Source organism: Bos javanicus, chromosome 1, assembly GCF_032452875.1.
Source record: "Bos javanicus breed banteng chromosome 1, ARS-OSU_banteng_1.0, whole genome shotgun sequence".
In the NCBI taxonomy this organism is placed as follows: Eukaryota; Metazoa; Chordata; class Mammalia; order Artiodactyla; family Bovidae; genus Bos; species Bos javanicus.
Window position 1 is genome coordinate 87697172 of NC_083868.1, and position 11805 is coordinate 87708976.

At 44.2% G+C, this 11805-nt stretch overlaps 1 protein-coding gene across 1 annotated transcript in view; it reads right to left on the bottom strand.

Moving 5' to 3' along the window:
* USP13 (ubiquitin specific peptidase 13) overlaps positions 1-8155 on the bottom strand; it is a 131459-nt gene extending 123304 nt beyond the window's left edge. The window contains exon 1 of the mRNA XM_061415126.1: positions 7816-8155. Within this exon, the coding sequence (XP_061271110.1) occupies positions 7816-7983 (168 nt within the window). The 5' untranslated portion in view covers positions 7984-8155. The remainder of the gene's footprint in view (positions 1-7815) is intronic.
* Positions 8156-11805: the final 3650 nt, after the last annotated feature.

Sequence of the window (11805 nt, forward strand, 5' to 3'; positions counted from 1 at the left end):
TGGAAGGGAACTTTTTTGTTTGTTCAAATAATTTTATTTATTTTTGGCTGTGCAGGGTCTTCGTGCAGGCTTTTCTCTAGTTGCAGCAAGTGAGGGCTACTCTCTAGTTGCAGCGTGTGGATTTCTCCCTCCCGTCGCTTCTCTTGTTGCGGAGCACAGGCTCTAGAGTACTGGCTGAATAGTTGTGGCACACAGGCTTAGCTGTTCCGCAGCATGTGCCATGTTCCTCGACCAGGGACCAATCCTGTGTATCCTACATCAGAAGGCAGATTCTTTACCACTGAGTCACCAGGAAAGCCCAGAAGGGAACTTTCGATATGTGAAACCAATTATATTTAAAATTTACACCTTCAAAGAGGAAAAAAAAATGTGTAAATTTCTAAATTTTGCTTTACTATCTTTTATCTGTTTATCCATTCAAAGGAGGATCTTTCCACATAGGTCCTAAATTATTTTTCCCCCTGGGAAACAACTAAGCCCCATAATGGCAAGTCGTAATGCCCAGAAGGCAGCATACAGCACATGAGAGTAAAAAGCACTGTTTCTACAGGGATTCAGACAGATACTTGTATGTCACTGATCACAGCAGCTTTATTCATGATCCTCAAAAGGTAGAAACCACCCAGATGTCCATCCACAGATGAATGGATACACAAAATGTGGTCTGTAAGAAACACAGAATATCATTCCCTCTAAGGAAGGAAATTCTGACACATATTGCAACATGGATGAACCTTGAAAACACACAAAGTGAAATAAACCAGACACAAAAGGACAAATACTCTGTGATCCCAGTTACATGTGGTACCTAGAATGTGCAAATTCACAAAGACAGGAAATAGAACAGTGGTTACCAGAGACTGGAGGTAGTGGGGGATGGAAAGTTATTGCTTCATGGGTACGGAGTCTCAGTTTGGGATGATAAAGAAGTTCTGGAAATGGATGGTGATAATGGTTGCATGGCAATGTGAATGTACTTACGGCACTGAATTGTACAATTAACATGGTTAAAGTGGTACAAATAAAGAACAAAAAGAAATTCTAGAGCCAGATAACCTGGATTCAAAACTCAGGTCTACCACTTAATATTTTGTGTGACTTTTGTGCTTCAGTTTTCTCATCTGCAAAATGATAATAACATACAGCATAAGGTTGTTTTGAGGATTGCATGAGTTAACATATGAATAAACACATATCTAGAATGCTCCCAGGCACCTAGTAAACGCCCTGTCACTAACTCTCAAACTTTGGCATGCCTCAGAATCACATGGAAAGACTATTCAAATCAGGCTTGCTAGACCCCCAATCCCAAGTGTCTGTTTCAGTGGTCTGCAAAGGGACCCAAGAATTGGCATGTCTACAGGTTCCCAGGACTTGCTGGCGCTGCCCGTCCAGGAAGCACACATTGAGAACCACTGCTCTGTACAAATATTAAGCTGTCATTATTATTATTAGCAATGTCTGAGGTAGTACCAGGCAAACCCACATATTGGGAGAAGGAAGGAAAGACAGAAGTATAGTTTCTCCTCTACTTACAGAATACTTCCCTTCTGGCCACCAAATGTGTGTGGGGGGCATGGGGAGAGGGTATTTCTCCCACAGGAAGCAATTCTCCACCTCTCCATAGGCACCAAGTACCCCACAATTTAACTCAATTAAGGAGCCTGACGGGCTGCAGTCCATGAGGTCGCAGAAAGTCAGACACGACTGAGTGACTAACACACACTGACACTATTTACCTGGTGTTACCATCACAGTCCGCACATTAAAGACTCAGCCCCACAAGGCTGCTTCCCCGGCCCCCTACCTTAAACACCAGTGGGAAGGCTGGGTTATCACCTGCGCTTCTGAAGAACCGACTATAAATAGCATCCCAGGAAGCCCTTCGCAGCTTCAATTAATTTGCTAGAGCGGCCCACAGAACTCAGGAAAACAATTTACTTACAGGATTATCAGCTTATTACAAAGGATGTTAAAGAATATCAATGAGCAACCAGAAGAAATGATGGGCAGGGCAGGGGGAAAAGAGTGTGGAGTTCTGTGACCCTCAGCACCCTCCAACCCCAGAGTTCAGGGATTTTTGTTGCTGCTGACTTCATCAGACAGGTGAGAATGACTAAACCACTGGCCACTGTTGATTACGTCAATCTCCAGTTCCTCTCCCCTCCCAGGAGGTAAGAGCTTCCCAGGTGGCTCAATATAAAGAATCCACCTGCCAGTGCAGGAGACACAAGTTCAATCCCTGCGTGGGGAAGATCCCCTGGAGATGGAAACAGCTATCCACTCCAGTATTCCTGCCTGGAAAATCCCACGGACAGAGGAGCCTGGCAGACTACGGTCCACAGGGTTGCAAAAAGTTGGACATACCTGAGTGACTGAACAACAACCCAGGAGATGAGGAGGGGCTGAAAGTTCCAACCTTCTAATCACTAGGTTGGTTTCCCTGGCAATCAGGGGCTTTCCAAAAGCCTCTAATATAAACTCAGGTGTGGCTGAAAGGAGATTGTTAAGAATAATGAAAGACACCTTCATGGCTCTTATCATTTCGGAAATTCCAAGAGTTTTAGGAGCTCTGTGCCAGGAATAGGAACAAAAATCAAATATACATTTCTTACTGTAAATCACAGAAGAATTTACTGAGCCCCTAATATGAAATTTTCCTACAAAGAGATGATCTCAAAGCCTTTCCTGATGGATATGTACACCAGCAACTACCAAACTGAGGCTCCCAGAGATTTGCAAAGACTCCCAAGGAAGGCAGAGAACCAACATCACTCTCAACATCACTAAGAGATCTCAGAGCTTAGGAGAATGGGGGAAGAGCTCCTTTTTACAAAATAGTGCTGACATTGGAAGGGAAGAAGAGGTGAGGGGGACATGGCTTATGCTGGTCTCACAGCCATTTTTTGGGTGTGTGCCCCTGCTCACCGTAGCAAGTGGCCTGACAACCTCATTGCTGCACTGGGATCTCTCGATTCTCAGAGGCTGCTGGTCTCAGCAAGCCCGCAGGGAGCCCACTTAGCCTCCCAGGCACAAACACAAGCCTGGAAGAGTCCAAGTGTTTCAGCCCTGGGGCACCCTTGACCGACCGGCCACAGGAGCCAGTGGATAAACACTTTCTTTTCTGGGTCCCGGGGCAGTGCTGAGGGGCACTGATAGTTTGCCAGAGTCCTGGTGGGGAGCACTGCCCCAGTAACTCACCTTCGTTTGGCGTTGGTTCCTTCCTTCCCTTTGTCCCTATTCCTTTGGACGTTCTTCCTCTTCTGTTCCCTGGGATACCTTTCCAAAATAAAAGGCCTGGGCCAAAGCCCTTGTCTCAGTCTTCAATTGACCCCAGCTGAGACAGGACATAAGCCCAGCTCCCCACACTCACACAGGTGGGGCGGGAGCATAATTAGCAGCCAGCCCTGTGGCCCTGCTCCTCTCCTACCTCCTGGGTACAAGGCTTTGTACCTGGTAGATGCTTTAAACGGAGAAGGCAATGGCACCCCACTCCAATACTCTTGCCTGGAAAATCCCATGGACAGAGGAGCCTGGTAGGCTACAGTCCATGGGGTCGCTAAGAGTCAGACACGACTGAGCGACTTCACTTTCACTTTTCACTTTCATGCATTGGAGAAGGGAATGGCAACCCACTCGAGTATTCTTGCCTGGAGAATCCCAGGGACGGGGAGCCTGGTGGGCTGCCGTCTATGGGGTCGCACAGAGTTGGACACGACTGAAGCGACTTCGAAGCAGCAGCAGCAGATGCTTTAAAACTACCAGTTAAGTGGGTAACAAGAAATAAAATGATGGCAAACCATATAAGACAGGCTCTAACTGCCGTGTTGTACAACACAGACCCTAAGTAATGTAGGCTTCAGAGGAAAGGATGAAGTCTAAAGCAGAAGGAAAGGGCTGAGAAAGAGCTTTGAAAGATTACCAAGAGAGGAAGGTGGTCCCGGAAAAGGAAAAAAAGTCTCCACAGGTTGAAGACCCAGAGTCTGGACTCCTCAGAGCTGGCAACACAGAAAGGGGGGAGAGATGGGACAAGGTATATTCAAATGAAGGTGGGGCTCAATAACTAAGGAGGAGAGAGTAGATTTTGCATGGCAGTTCATGAAGGTTGCGAGCAGAAGTATGAACCGATTTCCCCCACTTAACTATGTCAAACTTTCTACATAACCCTTGACAACCAAACACTTGGGCTTAAAACTTCTTATTTCTTTCTTTTCTTCCTATGAAACTGAAAGTGTTAGTAGCTTTTAGTCATGTCTGATTCTTTGCAACCCTATAAACTGTATGAATGGCACCTGACTCCGGTACTCTTGCCTGGACAATCCCATGGATGTAGGAAGGCTGCAGTCCATGGGGTTGCTGAGGGTTGGATACGACTGAGCGTCTTCACTTTCACTTTTCATTTTCATGCATTGGAGAAGGGCATGGCAACCCACTCCAGTGTTCTTGCCTGGAGAATCCCAGGGACGGGGGAGCCTAGTGGGCTGCCGTCTATGGGGTCGCACAGAGTCGGGCACGACTGAAGCAACTTAGCAGCAGCAGACTGTATGTAGCCCACTAGGCTCCTCTGTCCATGGAATTCTCCAGGCAAGAATATTGAAGTGGGTTGCCATTCCCTTCGCCAGGGGATCTTCCTGACCCAGGGATTAAACCCAGATCCCCTGCATTGCAGGCAGATTCTTTACCATCTGAACCACCAGGGAAGCCCCATTTCTTCCTATAGCAATTACTAATTGGCCAGACACACATATTTATTTAATCCACAAGCCCCATGAGGTAGAATCTATTATGGTCTTCATTTTGCAGACTGGAGAAACTGGGACACACAGAAGTTACAAAGCTGGGTAACAGAGCTGGAATTCAAACCCTGCCAGTCCAGCTCTTAATTTCACATCTGTCCCCAACAACAAAGTCCCACTTTCTACATGAGAATCCTACAAGATTTCTTTCCCAGTGTTTCCCATGTGGTGTATCCTTACCATTTTCATAATCCATAACCACAGATAATTTGTATGTTTCCTAGACATTCACTGAGTTCCTGGTACATATACCAGATGCTGGGCCAGCAGCTGGGAACACAAAGCCCCCCTTTCCAGGAAGGTCCCATTACAGATCCTGCAAGATGAACCAAGTCCTGGAGAGATGAACCTTACTGGTCATGGTGAGACAGGGGACCAAACTGGTAGGTGAAAAGACAAATTCTCACTCATTCCAAAATAACTGTTACTGGGCATCTGCTCTGTGCAAATCCCTAGCAGGTGGAAAGAAAGGAAGGAGACAGACACTGAAATGAGTTGTTACGCTGTCCCACTTCACACCCACGAAGGAGAAGAATAGCAAAAGTGGTCACAGCACACCTTAGACATGGGAGACGCAAAATAAAAATTATTAATTCAGTCTTCCTCTAACACCCCTTTAAATCATATTACTCACAGGAGCTTTCCATAACTGACCACATGAAATTCAAGATCCTGTTCTTGGCATTCAAGGCCCCCATCTTCTATTCTACTTGGTTCTGACCTCACTGCTTATCAAATCAGTCTTTTTCTTCCAAATACATTACTAGCAAATAAAAAGAAAATATTCACACTTTGTGTTTACACATATAATTTACGTGGCCTAGAATGTTGCTCTATTTATTTCTAACCATCCTTATTTATGACCATTTTCAAAAGTATCCAATGCAAGGATGGCTATTGTTTCCACTCAGATGATTTTGGTCATTTCTCTACCACAGTCCTACTGCACTGGTGGATTCGTCTCTGCTATTTGGCACCAATGAATTTTTCTCTGTATGGTTCTTATAGCCATGAATGTAACAGCTGGCACATAGTAGGTACTCTAGAACCCTTATGAGATTCATGATGAAGTGTTAAATAAGTACCATAGGGAAAGATCTCGAATTATCATGCACTGTACTTTAATATAACTTGTTATAAAATCTTCTTTCTCTTTCTCCCTTGAAACATAGATAAAGAAATATACTGATTCATCAGCCTTGTAAATAAGCCCAGTCTTCCCCAAGGAACTACTGTGGTATGAATGAAATCAGTTTATACTGGACAAGATACTTCTAGAATAGTGTTTGGCACACACTAAGCTTCCAATAACTATTTGTGAAAGTGAGTAAAATAATCAGCTTTTTTTCTTCACTCCTACCATACACTATAAAACACAGTAAAGACTTTCAATAACAAAGTTTGTAAGAAGAATCTGAAGAGTAACTCAGTTTAAACGAAGAGAAAGCAGTTTTACCCACTTTACATGTTGTATTATCCTAAAAGACTTGGGCTATTTTCCCCATGGCATTCACAATCCTCGATTGCTTAAGTTAATTAGGGTCATCCCTCTCCACCTTTAGAAGCTATTAGTGGAAACCTGCTCAACACTAGACACAAAATCTGAACATGACGTTTTCAGATACTTTGTGGATACAATGACACTGCTGAAAGACACATTAAGTTGTGATCACAAGCCGCTATGTAATAAATATAACCATTTCACTTCACACTACACACCTTTTTAAAAGAAAAAAAAAGTAATGAGCAAATAAATGAGACTTTTATCTCCCAAACGATCTATTATTAGCATAAAAGAAAAATATCACAGAAAGGATACAAATTCTGCAACTCCACTGTGTACAAAACAAAAGGCCTTGGAAATCAGCTGAAAGCAACTCACAAGATAATAAGGATACTTTGGAACATGTGCCATTTATCTGGCTTTTTTTTTTCATCCAACAAAACATAATATGAATAAACTGTGTTAGACTATTGTTGTGAAACCTGCCTCGGTGCCTCCAATCCAGAAACCTCCCTTTTGCATTGAGATCTGCCGAGTGACACATGAGCTCTAAAGTGGATGGATAAAAATAACCTGGTCCTCAAAAAGACATGATAAACGCCAGACAGCTGAGTCACTTTGAAGCCCATTTTGACTCCCAAAAAGGACAATTCACCCTCCTTTTTCCTTCTCACACATACACATACAACCTGGTGTAAAACACACCAACAGCGCCGGGTGGGAGGCGGTGGTGCGTCTCGACTTTCCCCGCCAGTCTCTGAGGTCACGACTAGCGATTGAACTTCTAATAATTTATACTGGTGCATTTCAGTCAAAGTGACTCGTTTAGGAGGGAAAGAGAAAGGATTCAGGAAACCGTAACAATCCAACAGACCCTCTATTTCTGCTGCCCCAGTGGAAGCACCCGACGGTTTCTTCCGATGTTCGGACGGAAAGAAAAGGAGTAGGGGGTAATTTAAAGTGGAGAGAGAAAAGCTCAGAGAGAAAAGCAGAACTGTCCAGGAGTGGGAATCCCTGGGCAAAGCAAACGGTCCCAGAAAGAGAAGGGCTGCGTGCATCCGGAGTGAATCAACCTCATCCGCCCACCCGCCCTCCGTGCTCGCCCCAAAGAGGACGCAAACCATCAGCAATGCACAGTTAAGATTAGGGAACTCTTCCACTAGATCTATCTTTCAAACGGTGGCGGGGCTCTGGAACCGCTGCTAGGAATTGGGGTCCTGGCAGCCTAAGAAGGCTGGAGGAGCAAATGACCCCGGCCGTCCCGGGCTTCGGCTGCAGCAGCCCTGGGGAATCCAGCGCCGCCGGGCACCCAGTAGGCACTCCTTAAGTGTTTGCCGAACTGCTGTGCCCCTGAGCCAACTCCGGCGCCGGGAGGAGCGGGTCCCCGGCTGCCACCGCGCATCTTCTTCCCCCCCGCGCTTCACGTGCGGCCGAGTTCGGCGACTCGCGGCCGCCGAAGGCCGCGGGCACCGCAACCTCCCCCGAGGCGCCGTCCTGCCGCCGAGTCTCACTTACCGGGGAGTCGTAGGAGAAGGCGCACTCGTTCTTGTAGACCCTGTCCCCGGACCTGGGCACGCGGATCGTGGGCATGTGGGGCACTAGCAGCTCGCCGATGTCTCCTGCAGCCATCTTCCTGCTGCCGCTACCGCCCGGCACGCCGAACAGGGCGCCCCGGCGCTGCATGGCCGCGGCGCGCACTCCAGCCGAGCTGAGCGCTGGGTCTGCCCACCTCGGCGGCGGCGGCGGCGGCGGGCTGCGCGGGCGACTGGAGCCGAGCCGGGACGGGCGGGGAGAGCCGGCCGCGGGGCGGGAGCGGGCACCCCGGGCCTGGGCTGGCGGGCTGGCTGGCTGGTGAAGGGGACGCTGCTATTTTTAATCCAATGGCGAATCGCCGGCCCAGCTGCAGCGTCAGGCGGGGCGCTCGGGAGCACCCGCCGCAGCGCGCGGGGAGGGGGCACTGGAGAGGGGCCTGGGGCCCTGGCCGGGCTTGGCGGCCGGGGCGGAGGGCGAGTCCTGGGGGCGCAGGCTCCGGAGCCGGCTGCGATGGAGCACCAGCGCCGTGTTTTCTATCATAAATCGCTAGTCTGCTAAGGGGCAACTCCGAAGCAGCCAACAAAGGGCAGGATTTGAGATTTTTTAAACCGCTAGCTTTTAAACAATCAGGATAACAGTGGGAACGTACCCTGATTGGATAGGGGTGGGACTCTAGAACCTAAAGTGGGGCCCAAATCTAAATTTGGTTTTGGCACTTCGATGTTAATCTAAGACTTGTTCCTCACGTTTTTAAGATCTAAAGCTCTTTGAAAGAGAATAGAGTAAGATTGAGTAAGGATAAATGTATATTTTTCCAGTAATACTGACTTTTCTTCCGAATGGGGGAGAGTATCAAGATTATTTGAGGGAGGATATATTTTTCTCTATCTTTGCAAAGTCTTCTCTGCATGAACCATTTCAGTTGACTGATTTGGGATCTTACTGCATACATACTTCTTCCCTGCCTTTGCATGTCCAGTTCCTTAAATAATAAATGGGAATAGGTTGGGGTGGGAAGTGATATAATAATCTGCAAAAACAGAGCATGTGTCACAGCATACCCTTATTTTCCTTAAAAAACAAAAAGAAACTCAGAACATGAGTTCAGTTCCACTGAGCTTCCCTAACTACATCTAAGGGGCAGGATACCAGTGACACCTACCAGTTAATGAAACAGAAAAAGTGACTCAATACACTGACTTTTATGCAAATCAAAACTACAATGAGGTACCACTTTACAGAACGTCAGAATGACCATCATTAAAAAGTCTACAAGCACGAATGCTGGAGAGAGTGTGGAGAAAAGGGACCTCTCCTACACTGTTGGTGGGACTATAAGTTGGCACACCCACTGTAGAAAACAGTATGGAGGTTCCTCAGAAAACTAAAAATAGAAATTACCATATGATCCAGCAATCCCACCCGTGGGCAGATACTCAGATTAAACTATAATTCAAAAAGGTGCATGCACCCCTATGTTCATAGCAGCGCTATTCACAATAGCCAAAACATGGAAACAACCCAAGCACCTGTCAACAGATGAATGGATAAAGAAGATGTAGTGCATATATACATTGAAATACTACTCAGCCATGAAAAAGAACAAAATAATGCCATTTGCAGCAACTTAGATACAACTACAGATGATCAAACTAAGTGAAGTAAGTCAGAAAGAGAAAGACAAATACCATATAATATCACTTACGTGTGGAATCTAAAATACGGCACAAATGAACCTATCTACAAAATAGAAACAGACTCACAGATATAGAGAACAGACTTGCGGTTGCCAAGGGCAGGGGAGAGAGAAAAGACCGGGAATTTGGGGTTGGTAGATGCAAACTATTGCATTTAGAATGGATGAACAACAAGGTCCTAATGTATAGCACAGGAACTATAGCCAATCTCCTGTGATTAACCATAATGGAAAAGAATATCTTTTTTAAAAAATGAATGTATGTATGTGTATAACTGAGTCACTTTGCTATATGACAGAAATCGGCACAACATAGTAAATCAACCATACTTCAATTAAAAAAAAAAAGAAACATGCTGATTTCTATAAGCCTTTCCCAGGTCAAATGGTACTTAATTCCTTTTTCTTTTTTCTTCCATTATTTCTGTCATTCTCTCTGATTCTGCAGATGTGCTGGCTCTGCTACGGAGAAATGATGGTACCTGGAATTTGACATGCGTTACCTGGAATAGACGGATGAGCTCTTTCTGCACTTCTAAATTTCCATACCTCAAGCAAGGCTCTAACACACAACACATCTATGTAACTCACAACTTTCTAACTCAATCTAATGGAAATGGAGAAGAGGAGACAAAAGCAAAAAAGTAAACACTATTGCTACCCTCCTGCTTGGGAGGATACTCTCAAGGAGTTTTTGCTTTTTATTGTCCTCACCCACTTATCACTTTCTGTAGTATCTGTGCCTGTTTTAGGTTCAAGGATGAAGCTTACTTGTCTAATTACAGAGAAAAACTTGATTCAGGAACCTTCAAAATATTTTAAGTATTTTTAAGTTGAATGCAAATTAAATCAAGACACCATTTTTCACCCTTCACATTAATACAGATATGCTGAGTTGGCCCAGGTTTGGGAAATAGGCCCTCATATACTTTGTCGATAGACTGAAAACGTTCAATCTCTTTGAAGGGAAATTTAATACTAAGTATGATTTTATATGCCTATACAATTTTCCCCAGCAATTCTTCATCTAGACATTTATGCTACAGATAAGTTTACACTATATAAGGATATTTGTTGGAGCATTGCTATAGTAACAAAAAACTTAAGAAGAGCCTAAAAATCCATCTATAGGAAGTGGTTAAAACACAATACCGCTGAAAGAATAAAGCACCCTGTATGTGCTGATGTGGAATAATCTCCAAATCATATTACTAGATTAAAAGAGCCGAGTGAGAATTAATGTGTAAAAGCAAGACCATGCGTTCAAGGCTAAGGATGTGCCGGAATGCCTACTGCACATCCTATATACCGTGGGCCTTCCTTCTAAGTGTTGATAACTGTGCTAAATATTTTTAATGTTGCCCCTAGATAGCTATAGATTTAGATGTCAGTATTATATTAGTAAACTTATGCAACATTGTAGATAGATAGGTGCTTGTTTGGCCTTTGGAAGCCTCTGGAAGAATACAAAAGAAATTCATGACAACTGGGCTCTGTGGAGAGAAACACATTGCCTAGGTTTAAAGAGGCACTTACTACTACTCTTTACCTTTCTGTACCATTAACGATTTTTATCATGTGGAAGTATTGCTCTAAAAAGTAATTAAAACTCAATTGTGAAAACAATCTAAGTTCAGTAACCAGTAATATTAATATAGGTTGAGGACAATTACTGCACCACTATAAAAATATATCCCAAATTTTTTCGTGCAATAAAACACTTTGAAAATGATAATATTTGTACAGCCCACTAAAGTAATTGGTCAATTACTTCAATTCATGAAGCCTGGGGCTACTAGTCTGGCCCCAGTGACCCCAAGCCCCACCCATGTACTCCCAAGGATCAAAGAGATCTTATCAAACCTGAATGCCATCTCTGTATATCAAAATGTCAATGGCACACTGGATGGAAAGTTTGAATCAAAACAAGGGAAAATGACACCATCTAACTATGGACAAATGATTAAATTGGGTATATCTATTCAAAAATATTTATATAAATCTTAAAAATGATTTTTGTAAAAATGACTGTTTTAATACATTTGTAGTAAGCTTAATCTATTTACAATAATTATACAATATTATTGTAAGATTTTAATTAAAAATAATTATGCATTTTTGACAAAACTGGAAAGACATGTAAAATTAGTTACATTTAGGATTTGGTTATAAGATTTTGTTTCTATTGTTAAAATGTCTACAATGATGCTACATTTGTTTTATAAAAATTTATCAAGGCACTGGGACAACCCAGAGGGATGGTATGGGGAGGGAGG